The sequence below is a fragment of the Gadus macrocephalus genome, chromosome 22 (genome assembly GCF_031168955.1).
Source record: "Gadus macrocephalus chromosome 22, ASM3116895v1".
Taxonomy (NCBI): domain Eukaryota; kingdom Metazoa; phylum Chordata; class Actinopteri; order Gadiformes; family Gadidae; genus Gadus; species Gadus macrocephalus.
Window position 1 is genome coordinate 1,539,047 of NC_082403.1, and position 27,251 is coordinate 1,566,297.

General features: G+C 44.0%; 1 protein-coding gene and 1 long non-coding RNA gene across 2 annotated transcripts; one reads left to right on the forward strand and one right to left on the reverse strand.

The window, feature by feature from the left end:
* The first annotated feature begins 576 nt into the window (after positions 1-576).
* LOC132451370 (ectonucleotide pyrophosphatase/phosphodiesterase family member 3) lies at positions 577-20,566 on the forward strand. Its single transcript, XM_060043819.1, has 25 exons — positions 577-963; positions 1,206-1,293; positions 1,784-1,909; positions 2,052-2,177; positions 2,631-2,691; positions 3,117-3,214; positions 7,398-7,477; positions 8,406-8,525; positions 9,160-9,269; positions 9,791-9,856; positions 10,450-10,522; positions 10,797-10,905; positions 11,231-11,350; positions 13,216-13,247; positions 13,876-14,003; positions 14,422-14,491; positions 15,166-15,253; positions 15,634-15,806; positions 15,988-16,039; positions 16,495-16,649; positions 17,194-17,335; positions 18,533-18,610; positions 19,017-19,149; positions 19,254-19,410; positions 19,943-20,566. Exons 1-25 carry the CDS (start codon positions 922-924, stop codon positions 20,114-20,116), a joined length of 2,601 nt encoding a protein of 866 aa, XP_059899802.1. The 5' UTR covers positions 577-921; the 3' UTR covers positions 20,117-20,566.
* Positions 18,439-20,495, reverse strand: LOC132451481 (uncharacterized). Its single transcript, XR_009524092.1, has 3 exons — positions 20,363-20,495; positions 18,893-20,120; positions 18,439-18,700 (listed from the first exon to the last, which is right to left on the reverse strand). It is a non-coding gene; the product is annotated as an uncharacterized LOC132451481 (long non-coding RNA).
* Positions 20,567-27,251: the final 6,685 nt, after the last annotated feature.

The following is a 27,251-nucleotide window of genomic DNA, read 5'->3' on the forward strand; positions in this document are numbered from 1 at the left end:
CTCCTAAACCCTACACCCTAAGACTCTTAAACCCTACAGTCTAAGACTCTTAAACCCTACACCCTAAGACTCTTAAACCCTACAGTCTAAGACTCCTAAACCCTACACCCTAAGACTCTTAAACCCTACAGTCTAAGACTCCTAAACCCTACAGTCTAAGACTCCTAAACCCTACACCCTAAGACTCTTAAACCCTACACCCTAAGACTCTTAAACCCTACACCCTAAGACTCTTAAACCCTACACCCTAAGACTCTTAAACCCTACAGTCTAAGACTCCTAAACCCTACATCCTGACTCTCAAACCCTGCGAAGAGGTGGGGACAATGAAGATCTATAACTTGCACCGCTCAGGTTCACCTCTCAGAGCGATCAAAGAACGAGCAGAACTCAATCTCTCTGGATGCTATTGAGTCCAGTCCATTACTAATGCTACGCCACAGTAATGACGTGATCAGACCTTCATCAGCCCCTCTGATCAGGCTCTATGAATGATTGATACCGTCTGATCTGAAGCAGAGCCTCAGCAGCTTCGGCCATCACGGGGATCACCAGATAAGACCTCTTATAACCAGATAAGACCTCTTATCTGGAGCTCTGGGGCCTGTCAGCAGTTATCATCTGCTAATGAGGAGCAATCGGTGCCATCAAATGATGCCCCGCCCACACTACTGACTCACCAATTGCTGCCCGCTTATCTACTGTGTGTGTGGTTGTGTTGCTGGTGTAAAGTGCGTATGTGTGTGTACGTGCGTGCGTGGGTGCATACATTTGGCACGCGCACGACTACTGCTGCTGAACATAAAGGTCCTGAGCTAATCATCTCCCAGCACCCCCGGCATAGCTGCAGGCAGCAGCACGGTACAGAGTCTCCTCACTGTCCACCCGACCGCCACAGACAGCCGCCTCTCCTCTGACAACATGGCCGTCTTCACAGAGTCCAACAGAAAGAAGAAACTCCTGGTAAGATCCTCGGGGGTTAGGGTCCACACCCACGGGGCAGGAGTAGTACTGTAGTAGTACTGTAGTAGTTTAACTTTAACCATCACTGTGTTTGTGTGTCTGTGTTTGTGCGTGTCTGTCTGTCTGTCTGTCTGTCTGTCTGTCTGTCTGTCTGTCTGTGTGTGTGTGTGTGTGTGTTTTGTGTGTGTGTATGTTGTGCGTGCGTGCGTGCATGTGATGTGTGTGTGCGTGTGTGTGTGTAGGCCGTTGTTCTGGCTGTGTCTATTGTCTCCATTATCTTAGGCCTTGGTTTGGCTCTGGCACTAAAGATGGAGAACTCTCAAAATGAAGGTAGTACACGCACGCACACACTAACACACACACAAAAACACACACGCACGGATCCCTAATCCCGCGCTGGCTTCTGATTAGTCGCCTCCGAGGTACAGAAGACCTGGAGCACAAATAAAAACGTGTTTAGGTTCTTCAATTTGAGGATTTCAGATCGTGTGCCATCAGACTTTAGACTATTTGACCGCTGACACATCAGGTGACCTCTGACCCACCGGGTGACCTCTGACCTATCAGGGGACCTCTGACCCATCGGGTGACCTCTGACCTATCAGGGGACCTCTGACCTATCAGGTGACCTGTGACCTATCAGGGGACCTCTGACCCACCGGGTGACCTCTGACCTATCAGGGGACCTCTGAACTATCAGGTGACCTGTGACCTATCAGGGGACCTCTGACCTATCAGGTGACCTCTGACCTATCAGGGGACCTCTGACCCATCAGGTGACCTCTGACCTATCAGGCGACCTCTGCCCTTGTGTTTCCAGTGGAGCACTGCAGGGGGCGCTGCTACCAGCCCTACGACCCCCTGGTGGCCGGCTGCCGCTGCGACGCCGACTGCACCGCCGCCGACAACTGTTGCTACGACTACCACGATGTCTGTCTGCTACCCGGTGAGACCCCGCCCACCTGCCTGTCTGTCTGTCTGTCCGTCCGTCCGTCCGGCTGTCTGTTGCATGCAACCATGATAACCAGGGTACGCTGTCACTGGGCGACGATGGTGGTCACCATGGTAACCGTGTTGCCGTGCCGTAGCCGAGCAGTGGGAGTGCACCCGGCTGAGGTGTGGGGAGACCCGGATGGAGCGGAGCCGCTGCCACTGCTCCGCAGACTGCCTGCAGGCCGGAGACTGCTGCACAAACTACAAACATGTCTGCCAGGGTAAGCAAACTACAAACATGTCTGCCACGGTAAGCAAACTACAAACATGTCTGCCGCTGTATGCAAACTACAAACATGTCTACCACGGTAAGCAAACTACAAACATGTCTGCCACGGTACGCAAACTACAAACATGTCTGCCACGGTTAGCAAACTACAAACATGTCTGCCACGGTAAGCAAACTACAAACATGTCTGCCGCTGTAAGCAAACTACAAACATGTCTGCCACGGTTAGCAAACTACAAACATGTCTGCCATGGTAAGCAACCTACAAACATGTCTGCCTCTATAAGACTGCTGCGAAAACTACAAATATGTCTGCCACGGTACGACTGCTGCTAAAATTACAAACATGTCTGCCACGTCAGCATGAAGGCTGGGATCGGCTGTCTGATCTAATTGCAGTCAGTGTGTGACGTAGGAGTGACGTAAGAGTGTGTTTGTGTTGAAGGGGAGACGGCGTGGGTGGAGGACGACTGCCTGAACCTGATGGAGCCTAGCTGCCCCGCAGGGTGAGGCTGTTTACTCCTTTGGTGTCGTTGTTTACCCATGTGTTTGTTGTTATTTAAGCCTGTGTTTGTTGTTATTTACCTATGTGGCTGATTCTGTTTACCTATGTTTTTGTTAATGTTTACCCATGTGTTTGTTGTTGTTTACTCATGTGTTGTTGTTTACCTATTTGTTTTGTTGTTGTTTACTCATGTGTTGTTGTTTACATATTTGTTTTTTGTTGCTCAGCAATACATGTGTTGTTGTTTAACCATGTGTTTGTTGTTGTTTACCCATGTGTTGGTTGTTGCTCAGCAATACATGTGTTGTTGTTTAACCATGTGTTTGTTGTTGTTTACTCATGTGTTTGTTGTTATTTACCCATGTGTTGTTGTTGTTGTTGTTTACTCATGTGTTTGTTGTTGTTTACCCATGTGTTGTTGTCTAGCTTCCAGCGGCCCCCCCTGCTGCTGGTGTCTCTGGACGGACTGCGTGCGGACTACCTCCAGACCTGGGAGGGCCTGCTGCCCGTCCTGTCCAAGCTAGGTCCGCCAACACCTGATACACAACATACATAACATAACACACCGTGTACACAACATACATAACATAACACACAGTGTACACAACATACATAACATAACACACACCGTGTACACAACATACATAACATAACACACAGTGTACACAGCATACATAACATAACACACACCGTGTACACAACATACATAACATAACACACAGTGTACACAGCATACATAACATAACACACACCGTGTACACAACATACATAACATAACACACACCGTGTACACAACATACATAACATAACACACACCGTGTACACAACATACATAACATAACACACACCGTGTACACAACATACATAACATAACATACACCGTGTACACAACATACATAACATAACACACCGTGTACACAACATACATAACATAACACACCGTGTACACAACATACATAACATAACACACACCGTGTACACAACATACATAACATAACACACACCTGATACACAACATACATAACATAACACACACCTGATACACAACATACATAACATAACACACCGTGTACACAACATACATAACATAACACACACTGTGTACACAACATACATAACATAACACACACCGTGTACACAACATACATAACATAACACACACCGTGTACACAACATACATAACATAACATACACCGTGTACACAACATACATAACATAACACACACCGTGTACACAACATACATAACATAACACACACCGTGTACACAACATACATAACATAACACACACCGTGTACACAACATACATAACATAACACACACCGTGTACACAACATACATAACATAACACACACCGTGTACACAACATACATAACATAACACACACCGTGTACACAACATACATAACATAACACACCGTGTGCACAACATACATAACATAACACACACCGTGTACACAACATACATAACATGACACACACCGTGTACACAACATACATAACATAACATACACCGTGTACACAACATACATAACATAACACACACTGTGTACACAACATAACATAACACACACCGTGTACACAACATACATAACATAACACACACCGTGTACACAACATACATAACATAACACACACCGTGTACACAACATACATAACATAACACACCGTGTACACAACATACATAACCTAACACACACCGTGTACACAACATACATAACATAACACACACCGTGTACACAACATACATAACATAACACACACCGTGTACACAACATACATAACATAACACACACCGTGTACACAACATACATAACATAACACACCGTGTACACAACATACATAACATAACATACACCGTGTACACAACATACATAACATAACACACACCGTGTACACAACATACATAACATAACACACACTGTGTACACAACATACATAACATAACACACACCGTGTACACAACATACATAACATAACACACACCGTGTACACAACATACATAACATAACACACTGTGTACACAACATACATAACATAACATACACCGTGTACACAACATACATAACATAACACACACCGTGTACACAACATACATAACATAACACACACCGTGTACACAACATACATAACATAACACACACCGTGTACACAACATACATAACATAACATACACCGTGTACACAACATACATAACATAACACACACCGTGTACACAACATACATAACATAACACACCGTGTACACAACATACATAACATAACACACCGTGTACACAACATACATAACATAACACACACCGTGTACACAACATACATAACATAACACACACCGTGTACACAACATACATAACATAACACACACCGTGTACACAACATACATAACATAACACACACCGTGTACACAACATACATAACATAACACACCGTGTACACAACATACATAACATAACACACACCTGATACACAACATACATAACATAACACACACCGTGTACACAACATACATAACATAACACACCGTGTACACAACATACATAACATAACACACACCTGATACACAACATACATAACATAACACACACCGTGTACACAACATACATAACATAACACACACCGTGTACACAACATACATAACATAACACACACCGTGTACACAACATACATAACATAACACACACCGTGTACACAACATACATAACATAACACACACCGTGTACACAACATACATAACATAACACACACTGTGTACACAACATACATAACATAACACACACCGTGTACACAACATACATAACATAACACACACCGTGTACACAACATACATAACATAACACACACCGTGTACACAACATACATAACATAACACACACTGTGTACACAACATACATAACATAACACACACCGTGTACACAACATACATAACATGACACACACCGTGTACACAACATACATAACATAACATACACCGTGTACACAACATACATAACATAACACACACCGTGTACACAACATACATAACATAACACACACCTGATACACAACATACGTAACATAACACACACCGTGTACACAACATACATAACATAACACACACCGTGTACACAACATAACATAACACACACCGTGTACACAACATACATAACATGACACACACCGTGTACACAACATACATAACATAACACACACCGTGTACACAACATACATACTCCATCTGCTCATTATACTTATGCATTATTAAACTTATATAACAAGTAATATAACCTATACAATATACATTGTATATATATATGATACATTATCTATATTATAGATAATATATAACACGTATCTCATAAATACGTTATATATTATGTGTAACTGTTTTATAGGTTATGAATAACATGTTTAAGGTGTTATATATTATCATTATCATGTTATGGGTGTTATATATCAGGTGTCACATGTTATGGGTGTTATATATCAGTTGTAACATGTATGGGTGTTATTATATATCAGGTGTAACATGTATGGGTGTTATATATCAGGTGTAACATGTATGGGTGTTATATATCAGGTGTCACATGTTATGGGTGTTATATATCAGGTGTAACATGTATGGGTGTTATATATCAGGTGTAACATGTATGGGTGTTATATATCAGGTGTAACATGTTATGGGTGTTATATATCAGGTGTAACATGTATGGGTGTTATTATATATCAGGTGTAACATGTTATGGGTGTTATATATCAGGTGTCACATGTTATGGGTGTTATATATCAGGTGTAACATGTATGGGTGTTATATATCAGGTGTAACATGTTATGGGTGTTATATATCAGGTGTAACATGTATGGGTGTTATTATATATCAGGTGTAACATGTATGGGTGTTATTATATATCAGGTGTAACATGTATGGGTGTTATATATCAGGTGTAACATGTATGGGTGTTATATATCAGGTGTAACATGTTATGGGTGTTATATATCAGGTGTAACATGTATGGGTGTTATTATATATCAGGTGTAACATGTTATGGGTGTTATATATCAGGTGTAACATGTTATGGGTGTTATATATCAGGTGTAACATGTATGGGTGTTATATATCAGGTGTAACATGTATGGGTGTTATATATCAGGTGTAACATGTATGGGTGTTATATATCAGGTGTAACATGTATGGGTGTTATATATCAGGTGTAACATGTTATGGGTGTTATATATCAGGTGTAACATGTATGGGTGTTATATATCAGGTGTAACATGTATGGGTGTTATATATCAGGTGTAACATGTTATAGGTGTTATATATCAGGTGTCACATGTTATGGGTGTTATATATCAGGTGTAACATGTATGGGTGTTATATATCAGGTGTAACATGTTATGGGTGTTATATATCAGGTGTAACATGTATGGGTGTTATTATATATCAGGTGTAACATGTATGGGTGTTATTATATATCAGGTGTAACATGTATGGGTGTTATTATATATCAGGTGTAACATGTTATAGGTGTTATATATCAGGTGTAACATGTATGGGTGTTATATATCAGGTGTAACATGTATGGGTGTTATATATCAGGTGTAACATGTATGGGTGCTATATATCAGGTGTAACATGTATGGGTGTTATATATCAGGTGTAACATGTATGGGTGTTATTATATATCAGGTGTAACATGCTATAGATGTTATATATCACATGTTCTCCTGCAGGGCGATGTGGGACCTCAGCTCCATTCATGCAGGCAGCGTTTCCCAGCAAGACCTTTCCTAACCACTACACCATCGCCACGGTAACGCTCACAGTGTTGTGATGTGGTGTCTGTTCAAACTACTACTTATAATAACACTGATGTTCATAATGAGGGAGTGATGACGTCTGTCTGTCTCTCTGGGTCGGTGGGGTTTGAGACCTGTCTGTCTCTCAGTGCTAAGACCTGTCTGTCTCTCAGTGCTAAGACCTGTCTATCTCTCGGTGATGTAGACCTGTCTGTCTCTCAGTGATGTAGACCTGTCTGTCTCTCAGTGCTAAGACCTGTCTGTCTCTCAGTGCTAAGACCTGTCTATCTCTCGGTGATGTAGACCTGTCTGTCTCTCAGCGATGTAGACCTGTCTGTCTCTCGGTGATGTAGACCTGTCTGTCTCTCGGTGATGTAGACCTGTCTGTCTCTCGGTGATGTAGACCTGTCTGTCTCTCAGTAATGTAGACCTGTCTGTCTCTCAGTTATGTAGACCTGTCTGTCTCTCAGTGATGTAGACCTGTCTGTCTCTCAGTGATGTAGACCCGTCTGTCTCTCAGTGATGTAGACCCGTCTGTCTCTCAGTGATGTAGACCCGTCTGTCTCTCAGTGATGTAGACCCGTCTGTCTCTCAGTGATGTAGACCTGTCTGTCTCTCAGTTATGTAGACCTGTCTGTCTCTCAGTGATGTAGACCTGTCTGTCTCTCAGTGATGTAGACCTGTCTGTCTCTCAGTGCTAAGACCTGTCTGTCTCTCAGTGCTAAGACCTGTCTGTCTCTCAGTGCTAAGACCTGTCTGTCTGTCAGTGATGTAGACCCGTCTGTCTCTCAGTGATGTAGACCTGTCTGTCTCTCAGTTATGTAGACCTGTCTGTCTCTCAGTGATGTAGACCTGTCTGTCTCTCAGTGCTAAGACCTGTCTGTCTCTCAGTGCTAAGACCTGTCTGTCTGTCAGTGATGTAGACCTGTCTGTCTCTCTCAGGGCCTGTACCCAGAGTCCAACGGGCTGATAGACAACGTGATGTTCGACCCGGTGTTCAACGCGTCCTTCAGTCTGTCCAACGAAGAGAAAGACAACCCAGCCTGGTACCTGGGGCAGCCGGTAGGACTACACACACACACACACACACACACACACACACACACACACACACACACACACACACACACACACACACAGACACGCACACACACACACACACACACACACACACACACACACACACACACACACACACAGACACGCACACACACACACACACACACACACACACAGACACACACACACACACACAGACACACACACACACACACACACACTCAGACACACACACACACACACACACACACACACACAGACACACACACACACACACACACACACACTCAGACACGCACACACACACACACACACACACCTACACACACTCAGTCATAAAGACACACACACACACACATCTACACACAAACAGTCATAAAGACACACACACACACACACACACACATCTACACACACTCAGTCATAAAGACACACCACACACACACACATCTACACACAAACAGTCATAAAGACACACACACACACACACAGAAACATTCATAAAGAAAACACACACACGCACACACACACATACACACTCAGTCATAAAGACACACACACACACACACACACACACACACACACACTCAGTCATAAAGACACACACACACACACCCTGACGCTGCCCTGGGTCCAGATCTGGCACACGGCGAGGTACCAGGGCCTGCGGTCCGGGACCTTCTTCTGGCCCGGCTCCGACGTCCGGGTCAACGGGAGCTACCCAGACCTGTACCGGCCCTACGACGGGTGAGGACCAGTGCTCCCAGTAAAGGGTCACCAGTACAGAGTTACCAAACTAACAGTACAGGGTCACCAGTACCAGTACAGGGTCACCAGTACAGTGTTACCAGTACAGGGTCACCAGTACAGAGTTACCAGTACAGTGTCACCAGTACAGGGTCACCAGTACAGAGTTACCAGAACTAACAGTACAGTGTCACCAGTACCAGTACAGGGTCACCAGTACAGGGTTACCAGTACAGAGCTACCAGTACAGGGTTACCAAACTAACAGTACAGTGTCACCAGTACCAGTACAGGGTTACCAGTACCGTGTTACCAGAACTAACAGTACAGTGTCACCAGTACCAGTACAGGGTTACCAGTACCGTGTTACCAGAACTAACAGTACAGTGTCACCAGTACAGTGTCACCAGTACAGTGGTACCAGTACAGTGTTACCAGTAGTTTTACCAGTACAGTGGTACCAGTACAGTGCACCAGCACTGTACAGCTCACATCAGTTGAACTGCTTTATTCCTGTTCTAGGAAAGTGCCGTTTGAGGAGAGAGTTTTCACCGTTCTCAAGTGGCTGCAGCTTCCAGTGGAAGAGAGGTACGAATAGAGCTCTGATCGGACACGGAGAATAGAGCTCTAAACCTTAATGAGAATAAAGCTCTGATCCTTAATGGGAATAGAGCTCTAATCCTTAATGAGAATAGAGCTCTAATCCTTAATGAGAATAGAGCTCCAATCCCTTGTGGAGAATAGAGCTCTGATCCTAAATGAGAATAGAGCTCTAATCCCTTGTGGAGAATAGAGCTCTAATCCTTAATGAGAATATAGATCTAATCATTAATGAGAGTAGAGCCCTAATCATTAATGAGAATAAAGCTCTAATCCCTTACGGAGAGCTCTCACCCTTAATGAGAATAGAGCTCCAATCCCTTGTGGAGAATAGAGCTCTGATCCTAAATGAGAATAGAGCTCTAATCCCTTGTGGAGAATAGAGCTCTGATCCTTAATGAGAATAGAGCTCTAATCATTAATGAGAATAGAGCTCTAATCATTAATGAGAATAAAGCTCTAATCCCTTATGGAGAGCTCTCACCCTTAATGAAAATAGAGCTCTAATCCGTCGTGGAGATTAGAGCTCTCATCCCTTTATAGGGGGTGGAGCACTCAACCCCGTGTGTTTGCGTCTGCAGGCCAGATTTCTTCACTCTCTATCTGGAGGAACCAGATAAATCTGGGCACAAGTTTGGTACAGTTAGTGGACAGGTAAGACACACACACAAACATACCTGTCCCCCTCATGGATGACCACTGACCTTGAGACGAATGTTCACCTGTGCAATTCCACGAGGGGTCATGTGATCACATGTCCCCTGGAACAGATAGTCAACTTCTGCAGCAAAATGTGTGGGAAGACGTAACACTAATTTGTGTGTGCGTGCGTGGGTCCATGCATTTGTGTGTGTTTGTGTCTTTGTGTGTTTGTGTGTATATGTGTGTTTGTGTTTGTGTGCGTGTGTGTGTACATGTGTGTGTGTAGCTGACTGAGTCTTTGCGGGGAGTGGATGACGTCATGGGTCAGCTGATGAACGGCCTGAAGCAGCTCAACCTCCACCGCTGCCTCAACATCATCGTCGTTGCCGACCACGGTAACACTTCCTGTTCATTACCATCACAGCGTGGCATAGCTGTAGCACAGCATCCCTGTAGCGAAGCATCGCTAAATGGCTTTGTTAGCATGTAACAGTCATCGACATTGCTCACATGTCGCTTAGCATCGCTAGCCAACATTTAGCATCACTAGCATGGTAGCGTAGCATTGCTAACATGGGGCGTAGCACTTCTAGCAGCATAGTTGATACCAGCAGTAGTACCTGAGTCCTATTAATAGTACTGTCGTAGCATACCGTGTAGTATTACTACACTGTGTAGTAGTACTGCAGCAGTGCTGTAGACCTGCCCCCTGTTCCCCAGGCATGGAGGACACCAGCTGTGAGAGGAAGGAGGTTCTCCAGGACCTGGTGGACACCGAGGACCTCTGGGTGACAGACGGACCGGTGGGACGCATCCGGGCCCGCAGCGCTGGCACCGTCTGTGAGTCCCGGCCTCGCCTCGACCGTCTGTCTCCCCTCACATGTAGCGGTAGCCGGGCCAGACCAAGACCAAGCTCCGTCGTAGATGGAGCTTGGTCTGGGGAAGCTGCTGTCATTTTCTTCATCAGCACAAGAGGCTTGATCAACGGGCCCAGTTCAACTGATTCTGTACGCGATTGGCTGCTTGCCGTCGCTTCCCTGTCGTCATTGTGTTAAACCAGCCAATAGCGCGCCCAGGGGGAAAAGCCAGCTTGGTGATTGGCTCCTGCAAAAACGTATCTAACCCTATGCATGGACTGGGAAGCCTCCTTTTGAGCAACCCATGGTTTGTGACTCTCGCATTTTCTGTTTCTTTTTACGTCGAATTCACCTCCATGTGAAAGGGAAAATTGACTTATGCAAACGTCACATAACACTTTACAAGGCTCCCCTTGCACTGGTTTCACCCAGGGATGTATGGTTTCCTTGTCTTTGTTGTAGCTGCGTTTCCTTTTAGTCGTACGGGTCGCGCCCTCCGCCGTATCTACTGCCGTTCTGACCTGATCGTTTCTTGTTGGTGGGCGTGTCCTTAACCGGCGTGCGCGTCCCAGTTTGATTGACATGATCACACAGCCCGCCCCTCCCCCTGATGACAGCCCTCACTGCGGTCTCCGCACACAGCTGTTTCATAAATGGCAGATTATGAAACACGCATTTCCAAAAAAATAAAAATCGAGTCTGACTGTCAATAACAATGCGGGACAACTTCTCAATTTGCGGGACGGGTACAAAGTCATGGAGATGCGGGACTGTCCCGCAGAAAGCGGGACATCTGGTCACCCTAAGGCTAAGCCTCAGATGGTCAACGCTAAAGAGGCTGGCTGTTCACAGAGTGCTGAATCGAGTACATTAGTAGAAAGTTGAGTGGAAGGAGAATGTGCGGTACGAAAAGTTGCCCAAGCAACAGGGATAACCTCCGCCCTGTGGGGAAAAGAGTGGACTGAGGCAGGAGTCGGTGCACCAAGAGCCACCACACAGACGTATCCAGGACTGGGGCTAATGCAACTGTCGCACTCCTCGTGTCACGCCGCTCCTGGCACAAATCCAAGTTGCTTGAAGTCCAGTGTGAAGTTTCCACAGTCAGGAGTTTGGGGAGTCATGTCATCTGCTGGTGTTGGTCCACTGTGTTTTATCAAGTCCAAGGTCAACGCAGCAGTCTACCAGGACATTTTAGAGCACTTTACGCTTCCTTCAGCTGACAAGCTTTATGGAGATGCTGATTTAATTTTCCAGCAGGACTTGGCACCTGCCCACTCTGCCAAAAAGTACCAATACATTGTTTAATGACCATGGGATTACTCCGCTTGATTGGCCAGTAAACTCGCCTGATCTGGATTCAATAGAAAAGGGATGGGGTATTTTCAAGAGGAAGACGAGAAACGTGACCCAACAACGCAGACGAGCTGAAGGCCGCTGACGAAGAAACCTGGACTTCCATAACAACTCAGCAGGGCCACAGGCTGATCGACTCCATGCCACTCCGCATTGATGCAGTAATCCATGTAAAGGGAGCCCCAACCAAGTATTGAGCGCAGAGACAAGAACATTCTTTTCAGAAGGCCGATATTTTCCCACTAGAAATATAAATTCTTTACTGGTCTTATGTAAGATTCTAATTTTCTGAGATACGGAATTTGGGGTTTTAATGAGCTGTAAGGAATTATCATCAAGATTAATACACATTAAGGCTTAAAATATTTCACTTTGTGGATGTAGGAGGATGTAGGAGTTTCACTTTTTTAATTTAATTATTGAAAACGTTTCCACAATATTCAAATTCATTGAGATGCACCTGTATGTACTGACCTGGGCCCTGCTGTGTTTCAGTGGACGCTGCCGCCCTGGTAGCCAACATCAGTGTAAGTCTTTCCTGATTCTCTCACTTTGTGCAAACATGGCTTTTAAAAAATAAGTCTAACGTAGAATAAACGTATTATTAGTTTAAGGCATGTCTGCCTTTTTCCAAACACTCCAAACACAGTATTTCATTAACAACCAGTAGATAGAATGCATGCATGAAGTTCCTCTAATCACTGGTACCACTCATCGCTGGCTTCTCCTGGGCCTCCTGGTCCTTCTATGGTCCTCCTGGTTCTCTAAGCTTCTCCTATGGTCCTTTAGGTTCTCTACGGTTCCTCTATGGTTATCTTCTGGTTCTTCTGGTTCTTCTGGTGGTTCCTTTATGGTTATCTTCTGGTTCTTCTGGTGGTTCCTCTATGGTTATCTTCTGGTTCTTCTGGTGGTTCCTCTATGGTTATCTTCTGGTTCTTCTGGTGGTTCCTCTATGGTTATCTTCTGGTTCTTCTGGTGGTTCCTCTATTGTTATCATCTGGTTCTTCTAATGGTTCCTCTGTGGTTATCTTCTGTTTCTCCTGGTGGTTCCTTTATGGTTATCTTCTGGTTCTTCTGGTGGTTCCTCTATGGTTATCTTCTGGTTCTTTTGATGGTTCCTTTATGGTTATCTTCTGGTTCTTCTGGTGGTTCCAGTGTAGGAAGCCGCAGCAGAAGATCACTCCATACCTGAAGCCTCACCTCCCCAAGCGCTTCCACTACGCCAACAGCCGCCGCATCGAAGACGTCAACGTCCTCGTCACGCCCAAGTGGCTGTTAGAGAGGTGAGGGGACCGACAGGTGAGATGACTGACAGGTGAGAAGACTGACAGTTGACTGACAGGTGAGATGACGGACAGGTGAGATGACTGACAGGTGAGAAGACTGACAGGTGAGATGACGGACAGGTGAGATGACTGACAGGTGACGGACAGGGGACTGACATGTGAGATGTCAGTCCTCATCTCCTAACTCCACCTTGTGTTGGTGTAAAGATGCTCCATCACCTCCTAACTCCACCTTGTATTGGTGTAAAGATGCTCCATCACCTCCTAACTCCACCTTGTGTTGGTGCAAAGATGCTCCATCACCTCCTAACTCCACCTTGTGTTGGTGCAAAGATGCTCCATCACCTCCTAACTCCACCTTGTGTTGGTGCAAAGATGCTCCATCACCTCCTAACTCCACCTTGTGTTGGTGCAGGGTCCGCGGCTCGCTGACTTTCTGCTCGGGGGGGGCTCACGGCTACGACAACGATGTGGAGAGCATGCACGTGAGAAAGATGTCTTTACTGTCCTTACATACGTTGATGTGTACGTTAGTCATGAGGTATTGGATGTGATGGCAATGTGTTGAAGGCCATGTTCCTGGTACATGCGATGATGGGACAGAGATGTTTATCTGTTGTAGGCCATGTTCCTGTTAGATGTTCTGAGGTGTTTATGTGTTGTAGGCCATGTTCCTGTTAGATGTTCTGAGGTGTTTATGTGTTGTAGGCCATGTTCCTGTTAGATGTTCTGATGGAACAGATGTTTATGTGTTGTAGGCCATGTTCCTGTTAGATGTTCTGATGGAACAGATGTTTATGTGTTGTAGGCCATGTTCCTGTTAGATGTTCTGAGGTGTTTATGTGTTGTAGGCCATGTTCCTGTTAGATGTTCTGAGGTGTTTATGTGTTGTAGGCCATGTTCCTGTTAGATGTTCTGAGGTGTTTATGTGTTGTAGGCCATGTTCCTGTTAGATGTTCTGAGGTGTTTATGTGTTGTAGGCCATGTTCCTGTTAGATGTTCTGATGGAACAGATGTTTATGTGTTGTAGGCCATGTTCCTGTTAGATGTTCTGAGGTGTTTATGTGTTGTAGGCCATGTTCCTGTTAGATGTTCTGAGGTGTTTATGTGTTGTAGGCCATGTTCCTGTTAGATGTTCTGAGGTGTTTATGTGTTGTAGGCCATGTTCCTGAGCCATGGTCCAGCGTTCCAGCAGCAGACAGTTGTCCAGCCCTTCTCGAACGTTGAGCTCTACAACCTCATGTGTGGTACGCCGCACTCGTCCTCCTATTGCTCTGATCAGTAGAGGTCATCGACCAAATGCTAGACTGATCAGAACGCCGTTAGAATCATTACCAAACCAATAAGAAGAATAAGATGAAGCTTATGTTGCAAACCTGAAGAGGACATTTCTCAGAATGAGGAACATACACAAGGAGTGAAACCACGTGTTGACGATCCTTCAAAGGCTTAACACAAGAGGGAACACAACAGGAACAAGAGCTAGGTTTCAGATAACAAGGGAGGGAGAATCACCCAAAGATCCTCAAAATCAGAGGGAAGCTTTACCACCGAGACGCGGCAATGTTCTCTATGCTAACGCCCCATGAGTCCACCCAATCTGTGGGTCTCCTTTGCTGGTCACCAGATCTGCTGCAGATCTCCCCGAGCGCGAACAACGGCACCCACGGGAGTCTGAACCACCTGCTGAGGGAGCCCTTCCACCGGCCCTCCCCCCCCGCCGAGCGGAGCCCGCCCTCCCGCTGCCCCCTCCTCACGCTGGAGCCCGGCGACACCCTTGGGTGCTCCTGCCCCGCCATCGTACGTATCGCCGTGGCAACGTTAGCTGTACAGTATCAGAGGAGGAGGAGGAGAGGAGCAGGGGCACAACACTGAGTTTCCCACATTGGATTCATAAAGTTGAACTTGTTGTATAATAACACGAACAATAATAGTGAAATTAATAATTATTAACATTCATACTACTACTGTTCTTCTGCAGAGCGGGAATGTCATTCAACTGAACCGTCGTCTCAATCTGACAACAGCAGAAGGTACGCAACATACTGTACCTGAGTAGCTGAAGCTGGATCTGTACCTGAACATGTGTCCCTGTTTTACTTACCTGTAGCTGTGTACACTTACCTGTACCCTGTGTACATGTACCTGTAGCTTTAGCTGTACCTGTATCTGTGTACCTGTAGCTGTACCTGTAGTTTTACCCGTGTACCTGTAGCTTTACCTGTGTACCTGTACCTGTAGCTGTAGCTGTACCTGTAGCTGTACCTGTAGCTGTACCTGTAGCTGTACCTGTAGCTGTACCTGTACCTGTAGCTGTACCTGTACCTGTACCTGTAGCTGTACCTGTAGCTGTACCTGTAGCTGTACCTGTACCTGTAGCTGTACCTGTAGCTGTACCTGTACCTGTGGCTGTACCTGTACCTGTACCTGTAGCTGTACCTGTACCTGTAGCTGTACCCGTACCTGTAGCTTTACCTGTGTGTTCCAGTGGAGGCGACCATGGAGACCCATGCGTTCCTGGGTCTCCCCGTGGTTCTGCAGCAGGGAGTGTCGTACTGCCTCCTCCCGCAGCAGGGCTTCGTCAGTGGGTACGGCCAGGACATCTCCATGCCCCTGTGGAGCTCCTTCAGCCTGGAGGCCCCGGTCAGCACACACACTCAACACCCCCCCACTAACACACACTGCAGACACCCCACTGACACACACTACCCACTAACACACACACCGGACAACCAACTAACACACACACCGGACTCACCACTAACACACACCCCCGACAACCAACTAAACACATACACCAGACAACCCACTTTAACACACACACCGGACTCACCACTAACACACACACCCCACTAACACACACACCAGACACACCACTAACACACACACCCCACTAACACACACACCAGACACACCACTAACACACACACCCCACTAACACACACACCGGACTCACCACTAACACACACACCCCACTAACACACACACCCCACAAAAGACACAACCCACTAACACACACACCCCACAAAACACACACACACCTCACTAAATACACACCCCAGTAACACATAACTGAATGAGCGCACACTTGATACAAACGCCTCACAGCTGATCAGACACACACACACACAACCCCTGACATCAGAAACACACCGTGTGTAGTTTGATGTGTGTGTGTCCCCTTCAGGCAGACCTGGACCCGTTGCCGGCGGTAACCGACTCCTGTCTCCGGGCAGATGTGCGGCTTCCTCCGTCTCAGAGTCCCAGATGTGACCATGACCACGTCGCCCCGGGCAGCAACATCAGCTACGCCTTCCTCTATCCCCCAGGTACAGTCCCCTCTATACTACTGTATATCTATACCATATCTACCTCTATACTACTGTATATCTATACCATATCTACCTCTACTACTGTATATCTATACCATATCTACCTCTATACTACTGTCTATCTATACCATATCTACCTCTATACTACTGTCTATCTATACCATATCTACCTCTATCCTACTGTATATCTATACCATATCTACCTCTATACTACTGTATATCTATACCATACCTACCTCTATACTACTGTATATCTATACCATATCTACCTCTATACTACTGTATATCTATACCATATCTACCTCTATACTACTGTATATCTATACCATATCTACCTCTATACTACTGTCTATCTATACCATATCTACCTCTATACTACTGTATATCTATACCATATCTACCTCTATACTACTGTATATCTATACCATATCTACCTCTATACTACTGTATATCTATACCATATCTACCTCTATACTACTGTATATCTATACCATATCTACCTCTATACTACTGTATATCTATACCATATCTACACGTCTATCATCTATACATCGGTCATCTATAGATCTGTACATCTATTATCTATACATTTATTATCTACACATCTATTATCTACACATCTATAATCCATTAATCTATACTCCATTCATCTATTATCTATACATCTTTTGACTACATATCTATATCTATACAGATAATTAAGCTTTGGATCCCGCCAGGCTGTGGTATGTGCTCATTATACAACTGTTAAGGGGCGTTGTCCGGCCCCGACGCGCAGCGGAGGGCCGGCTTCACTGAACTGTGCTATTGCTTTTATACATTATTATTATTATTATACATTTCCACTTCAAGGCGCGGAGTGATACTTTCACAAAATGATCGGGCGTCATAGCAGTTATGTATACGCTCATTGTACAACAGTTAGGAACCAATCAGATCGCTGGATTTAGGCCCCCCGTTGTATAAAATCTCATATACAACAACATCAGAAATGATGCCAATGGACAAAGGCCGCTTCTAAAACAGGACCTTTAATATGCATGAATGTGGAATAGAAGATAAATATCATCCGAAAGTGTTGTGTGTGTGTTTATATAATGTGTGTGTGTGTGTGTGTGTGTGTGTGTGTGTGTGTGTGTGTGTGTGTGTGTGTGTGTGTGTGTGTGTGTGTGTGTGTGTGTGTCTGTGAAACAGGTCTGAACACCACAGCGGATGAGCAGTTTGATGGCCTGTTGATGAGTAACGTGGTGCCCATGTTCCCCGCCTTCAAAAGTATGTCTCTCTCTCCCCTGTCTCTCCCTCCCCTGTCTCTCTCTCCTGTCTCTCTCTCCTGTCTCTCTCCCGTGTCCCTGTCACCTGTCTCTCCCCTGTCTGTCTCTCCCCTGTCTCTCTCTCCCCTGTCTCTCTCTCCCCTGTCTCTCCCTGACCCATCCCTCTCTCCCCTGTCTCTCTCCCGTGTCCCTCTCACCTGTCTCTCTCTCCCCTGTCTCTCTCTCCCCTGTCTCTCCCTCACCTGTCTCTCTCTCCCCTGTCTCTCTCCCGTGTCCCTCTCACCTGTCTCTCTCCCGTCTGTCTCAGTTGAGTAGACCCCATGTGTTTGGTGGAAGGCGAGGTTTTACATCTCCTTGAATGAATGAGTGCGGTGCTTCATGTTGTCTGTATCTCTCCCCCTTCCCAGAGATCTGGGATTACTTCCAGGGTACTCTGCTGAAGAAGTACTCTCAGCAGTACGGGGGCATCAACGTGGTCACCGGACCCGCCTTTGACTACAACTACGACGGGCGCTTTGACTCCCAGGACCAGATCCAGGAGTACGTTTCCATGAGTACAACGCCGCTGTTGCTAGGTTGTCTGTGGCGCTCCGTGGACCCACTCTGACGGGCGTGGTCTCCTGGTGTCTCCGTGCGCTCCACAGGTTCGTCCCCGGCTCCTCCGTCCCCGTCCCCACGCACTACTTTGCGGTTCTGACCAGCTGCTCCGACGCGGCCCAGACGCCGGCCGCCTGCTCCGGGAGCCTGAGCACCGTCTGCTTCCTGCTGCCGCATCGCCGCGACAACGCCGAGAGCTGCCAGGTAAACTCAGGCTCCTGCTAAACTCAGCCTAAACTCAGTCTCCTGCTAAACTCAGGCTCCTGGTAATCTTGGTTTCCAGGTGAAGTTATTCCTCAGTTCAACCAGGTGAAGGACTGGTTAGTTATTAGTTATTCCTCAGCTCAACCAGGTGAAGGACTGGTTAGTTATTAGTTATTCCTCAGCTCAACCAGGTGAAGGACTGGTTAGTTATTAGTTATTCCTCAGTTCAACCAGGTGAAGGACTGGTTAGTTATTAGTTATTCCTCAGCTCAACCGGGTGAAGGACTGGTTAGTTATTAGTTATTCCTCAGCTCAACCGGGTGAAGGACTGGTTAGTTATTAGTTATTCCTCAGCTCAACCGGGTGAAGGACTGGTTAGTTATTAGTTATTCCTCAGCTCAACCGGGTGAAAGACTGGTTAGTTATTAGTTATTCCTCAGCTCAACCCGTTGAAGGAAGGTTTAAACTAGTTTGATTGCTTGCCTTGTGCATTTCCACAAAACCCTTCAGGATGAATAATGTCGGTTCACAGAGCGCAGAGAGTGAATCTCATTGGGTTGAAGACCTCATGTGGTTCCACCAATCACGGGTCCGAGATGTGGAGTGGATCACTGGATTGGACTTCTACCAGGGCAGCGGGCGACCAATCACAGAGCTGCTTCAGTTGAAGGCCCGCCCTACGGCCGCCATTAAGAGGAAGCTCTGAGGAGCTGAAGAACAGGTGGTCAGAGGATTAGATCCAATCAAATCTCTTCAATCACAAGAATCTCTTTTGCATTCAGACAGTTTGACTGTAAATATATGTAATATACTTTGGAGTCTGCCTAATGATACGATAGTTTATACTGTAAATTATGATAGGATAACTTTATACTGTAAATGCTGCCTGATATGATCACTTTATACTTTATGATGAAATGAAAACTTTATGACCTTTGTATATGTGACTGACCGGTGTGCTTTCTCATGTTCCATCATTTCCCCCTCCACTAAAGCATGTGGTGGTGGTGAAGTGTGTGCAAGTGATCTTCTGACGAGCTGTGGAGATGATGACTTGTGACTGGTTGGCCTGATCCTTACAGCTTCTGCTTTCATAAAATAAAGAAAAACCACTGATACGAACTCTTAAATAAATACAATTCATTCAGATGGGAAAGACATTTGTACATTAATCCTTTATTAGTATTTAATTCATTATGCGTCTTTATATATATAATAAAAAATATATCTATATATATATCAGTAGAGGCTTCTCCATTGAGGAGAGGGAGGAAGATCCCCCCTACCATTGTTGAGAATAAAAAATGTAGATTGCCCAAACTACTGTAATGAATTAATGCCCTGAAATAGGACTACTTTATTGCCTTTGAATATATAATGTTTGTTTCCCTGGGTAAAGGGACATTAGCACCCCCTATCGCCTATTGACAATTACTTCAGGGAGGAAGGTCCTCCCTCAGCCTCCGTTGACTCCCATTTGTTTCCCCGAAAGTACTGGCGGCTGGTGAATAACATGGGTTTCAATCATGGACATATTATAGAATGGACACCGGATTCCAAAATGGCGCCCATTCATTCCTATGTAAACTGCTCAATGGCGCAGGGCAACATCAAGGAGAGATATGCTTCCGCATCATGGGAGCTTAGCTGTGGAGTTAGAATCATGCGATTCACACACACACAAAACGTGTTTTACTCACGCACAACGATTCACACACATGCTCAGTGTGGTTTGCAAATACAAAACATCATTCACAAACTAATGCATTTTGCTTCAGAAACAAATACAGTATGTTTTACACATACAAAGAAACATATTTCTTCAAGTACAAAAAAAAATCCTTCAAGTACACAAAACAATCCTTCAAGTACACAAAACAATTCTACAAGTACGGAACACTACGCGTGGATCTGAAGGCATTTGCACGTGGATCAGTCAGGCGGAAAATGAGTGCCAAAAGTCACGTGACAAACAAATGTCCTGTGATTCACGCTACACAACAGCAGGTGGCGCTGTTGAGTCAGTTTAAGGCCGCCAGGACGATCTTTTTTTCTCCCCAAAATCTTTATTTGATACCGGCCAAAATTAAACACTAACGCAACTGAAATGTTTATTAGGCTATTAAAGGTTGGGTATGGGATTTGCGAAACGCCAGCAGATTTTGAAAATACACAACTCAAATGGTCCTACCCCCTCTCCTTCAACGCTGACTCTGACTCCACCCATTCCAAGTACCTGGACGCGCAATCATGCACGAGCGCGAACAGAGATGCGCGAGAGCGAGCCAGGCTAGCGTAGGTTTTCGTTTAACAACATGGCACTACATTCAGCTGTAAGTTGCACCAAGTACCGCGGGAAGTAGGGGTGCTGGGGGTGCTGCAACACCCCCTGTCCGAGGCCCTGTCTTATCACAGAAAACGATCATTTCTAAAAACTCCGGCCAAAGTGGAGATTTCTGAAAACGCCGGTTATGTGTTGTCGTGTGGTGTCAACGGGGAGAAACAGGATTTTAGGTTCTGAAGCGTCACATTATGCACCAGGAAATGCTTAACGTCATGTGAGCGCCCGCTGTACCGTATTGGTCCGAATATAAACACAAACCCCATTGTAAGACGACCTATATTTGGAAAAAAGATTTGAAGAACAGATCTTGTTTTTATGAATAAATAAATTGTATTCATTGAAATAATATACGAAAATAAAAAGGCATAGAAAACACTGCATTGCCACTAAACAGTAGTGCCAATAGGCCGTACTGATGTGTACACCAAAGACTATTCCTGACACTCCTCTGCCCCGCTGTGTTCGCTCTGGCTGTGGTCGCTCTGCACTGTTTCGGCCCGTGGCGGGGAGGGGGAGTGCAGTACGACCGTTTGATTGACGTACTTACTGTCCAATGCAACTCGGTGGCAATGGAAATGATTGGCTGGAGTTTTTCGAGCCCTGCCCGTTCCACAGATGATTGACTTGTTTAATTTTCATGTCAGTACTTCTAACTCAGTGGCTGTAAGTGGGTTATGATAAGGATTTCAAGTAATTCTGCAAAAATGGCCAAAAAAGCGAATTCCATACCCAACCTTTAACAATATTATAAAAATGATACCGTAATGCATCCATTCTTTGTTGTTGGATCTTTTGAATAATTGGATCAATAAATGGTGAATCGCAATGATCGCAAGCAGAGGAACGTGAGAGTCATTGAGCAGCAGCTGAACCAGTCTAAAAATCCCTTTATCACTAAAACACTTTTAGGGATAAAAAGTCACCACAGTGCCAAAACCATCAACGTCATTCATGTTAAGTAAAAGGAAAAACCTCGGACACGAGAAGTTAACGGAGTCGTGCACTAGGCCCTCTAAAATGCCGGGCCGAAACAACATTTGTTTCACTACGACTCCTTTCAGCTGCCCACCCCTCCTTCTCCAGCAAAAGATTATAACATAAAACGGCTAATAAAACGCTTGAGGTGGCGTCTTGAATAGAGAAAACTTAAATTTTTTTAGTACATGGCATTAAGATAATTATGAGCCTTTGATTGATATCCAGTCATTTGTCATTTGTTTGGCTGCCGCGGCTCCTAAAACATCCCGCTTTGAACGGTGAACTCTTTACACCTAGCAGCTATAAAAAGCTATAAAAACTACAAAATGACTCTATTAATGCAGGCTATGTGGAAAATGCGCCGACTTTGGCTCAGCCTGGCTCCGCCCTCTTCCGCTACGTAGCTAAAATGGCTGCCGTTGAGTACGAAAAGTGTACATCGCCACACACTTGGCGATTTGACCGTTTTGAGTACACCATCCGTGTCGTTAACAGTACCCTTATTTGCGCCCGATCTGAATCGGAAAGTTAAAAAAACTTAAGCTAGTAAGTACGGATATGGATATTTGAACACGGCATTGGTTTCAATGGGAGGGAGGAGGAAAGTCCTCCTCTGAGTGGGTGTGACCTTAAGGCGTCTGATTCGCGCAAAAATCGATTCGGGCTGCGCTATGAACCAATAAGCAGGATCCCTGGCTGTTGAGCAGTGTTGCCAGATTGGGCAGATTTCCCACCCAATTGGGCTTCTTTTAGTTTTAACCACGTTAGGCTGGAAAATGTATCATTGGGCGGGAAATCTGCCCAATCTGGCAACGCTGTCGATAACAAACCCGCTCTGCCTGCATTGCCGCTCAGACGCAAAGCAGTTGAAATCATCTGAAGGATAACGAGATTCTAACATTTGCGAATAAAGTGTACAATGGAAACATCGGAAACAGAGGTCATTGTTCATGTTTAATTTCAAACTAAGCATTCGATTAATTGAGTTACAGTGCTAAGTTAGCGACCAAAGAAAAAGGTAGACCACTTCGCAAAATCGAGATCACCAAAAGCAATGGCAACGTCAGTGTTGTGGGTGCTGCATGGTTTGCTAGGTACTCATGGCTTACTGGTAGCATTACTAGCGATCGACTGTATTGCTGGCCCTGTTTGCTAATGAATAATGTCAAATCTCCAGCGTGGGCTGTTCATGGTTTCCCTGATGTGAAAGATCTTGATAGGGCAACCAAACGCCACGACAAGCGTCAAGTTCACGTTGGTGCTGCTATGCGACTTTCATTGCTAGGCACCATGCCTATAGATCAGGTTGTTGAAATAATGTTCTCGTTCTTTTACTAGTTTGCTACTCTGACCGTTCTGTTTGATATTGTGGAAAGAGTGAATGATTCGGAGCATGATGCATTCTAAATGGCATCACTTTTGGTCTTAAGTCTTTTCTTCAAACAAATGTAACTGAAAATAAACATAGCTAAATTACAACCAATAAATTCAGTCATTGAGGGCAAAAATAGGCCGAGATTTATTTTAATTTACTCCAGTCCTCCCTCCCTCACTTTAAAAACCTCTCGCCGCCACGGAAAAAATATATATATAACACTTTGACAGAGAATAAGTGACCAATTACTGGGAATCACCCACGGATTAGAAATAACTCTACCAGCCAACCTGGTTATAGTAGATTGTCTGGAAGTCATGGGAAACTCCCAGGTGTTGTTGCCCCGACAGGTCTTCTGTTTAAAGGTGGAACTTGGAGGGCATAATGATGGTGATTACAGGGTTTAAGGTTACGACTTCAACTACCCAAACAGACACACACACACATACACACACAAAGACAGAGATAAACACACACACATATACACATAAAGATAAAAACACACACACACACGCACACAAAGATACACACACACACACATACACATAAAAATACACAAAAACACACACACGCACACAAAGACACTCACATACACACGCACACAAATACACAAACACATAAAGATACACACACACACACAAACCATCAACACACTGGTGTTTTCCGATAAATAGCCAGTGTTTCTTTCTTACTGAAAGTGAAAGCTGCAGTTTTGAAGTTGATTTGGAAACAAAGCACCTCTTCATCAGAAAATGAAAAAACTCTGCAGCTCTTCTTCCAGTAAAGAGATAAAAACGTAACAACATGGAGATTTTCCATCACAACCACAGTTCATTGAATGAGTTGGCTGATATTGACTAGAGTGTAGAACAGCAGTATAGAGTATTACTACACCGTAGAACAGTAGTATATAGAGTATTACTACAGTAGTAAAGAGTAGCATATAGAGTATTACTATTGCGTAGAAACCTAGTATATAGAGTATTACTACAGTAGTGAACAGTAGCATATAGAGTATTACTACAGTAGTAAACAGTAGTATATAGTATTACTACAGTAGTGAACAGTAGTATATAGAGTATTACTACAGTAGTGAACAGTAGTATATAGAGTATTACTATAGTAGTGAAAAGTAGTATATGGAGTATTACTACACCGTAGAACAGTAGTATATAGAGTATTACTACAGTAGTGAACAGTAGTATATAGAGTATTACTACAGTAGTGAACAGTAGTATATAGAGTATTACGACAGCGTAGAACCCTAGTATATAGAGTATTACTACAGTAGTGAACAGTAGTATATAGTATTACTAAAGTAGTGAACAGTAGTATATAGAGTATTACTACAGTAGTGAACAGCAGTATATAGAGTATTACTACAGTAGTGAACAGTAGTATATAGAGTATTGCTACACCGTAGAACCCTAGTATATAGAGTATTACTACAGTAGTGAACAGTAGTATATAGAGTATTACTACAGTAGTGAACAGTAGTATATAGTATTACTACAGTAGTGAACAGTAGTATATAGAGTATTACTACAGTAGTGAACAGTAGTATATGGAGTATTACTACACCGTAGAACCCTAGTATATAGAGTATTACTACAGTAGTGAACAGTAGTGTATAGAGTATTACTACAGTAGTGAACAGTAGTAAATAAAGTATTACTACAGTAGTGAACAGTAGTATATAGAGTATTACTACAGTAGTGAACAGTAGTATATAGAGTATTACTACAGTAGTGAACAGCAGTATATAGAGTATTACTACAGTAGTGAACAGTAGTATATAGAGTATTACTACAGTAGTGAACAGCAGTATATAGAGTATTACTACAGTAGTGAACAGTAGTATATAGAGTATTACTACAATAGTGAACAGCAGTATATAGAGTATTACTACAGTAGTGAACAGTAGTATATAGAGTATTACTACAGTAGTGAACAGCAGTATATAGAGTATTACTACAGTAGTGAACAGTAGTATATAGAGTATTACTACAATAGTGAACAGCAGTATATAGAGTATTACTACAGTAGTGAACAGCAGTATATAGAGTATTACTACAGTAGTGAACAGTAGTATATAGTATTACTACAGTAGTGAACAGTAGTATATAGTATTACTACAGTAGTGAACAGTAGTATATAGTATTACTACAATAGTAAACAGTAGTATATAGAGTATTACTACAATAGTAAACAGTAGTATATAGAGTATTACTACAGTAGTAAACAGTAGCATATAGAGTATTACGACAGCGTAGAACCCTAGTATATAGAGTATTACTACAGTAGTGAACATTAGTATATAGAGTATTACTACAGTAGTGAACAGCAGTATATAGAGTATTACTACAGTAGTGAACAGCAGTATATAGAGTATTACTACAGTAGTGAACAGCAGTATATAGAGTATTACTACAGTAGTGAACAGTAGTATATAGAGTATTACTACAGTAGTGAACAGTAGTATATAGTATTACTACAGTAGTGAACAGTAGTATATAGAGTATTACTACAGTAGTGAACAGCAGTATATAGAGTATTACTACAGTAGTGAACAGCAGTATATAGAGTATTACTACAGTAGTAAACAGTAGCATATAGAGTATTACAACAGCGTAGAACCCTAGTATATAGAGTATTACTACAGTAGTAAACAGTAGTGTATAGAGTATTACTGGAGTATAGAACACAACTATATATAATCGGTAAGTATTACTACAATATAGAATATTAGTTCTATACTGTAGTATAGAACTAACTAATATTACATGTATAATGTGTAAACAGTAGTATAAAGAGTATTACTACATATAGAGCAGTAGTATGCATAACATTCTAACAGTAAACAGTCCTATATACAATATATTTAACAGTCAAATAGAAGGAATGGGTTTTTAGTGTTTTTCCACATTAATCCTTTTTCCTGGAAGGTTTTATGGACCAATCCTCCCCTGATTTGTGTTCAATTGATCATTTGTTCAGTGACCTCAGGGCACACTTCTTTATCATCTCTGTTCCCGGATGGATGTAGTTCATGAAAGGACCCAAGCCTTCCCGGGAAAAACCCAAAATAAACATGAATCAGCTCACTATCACACTGAGCTGATCAATTTAGCACCTGGTGGGGGG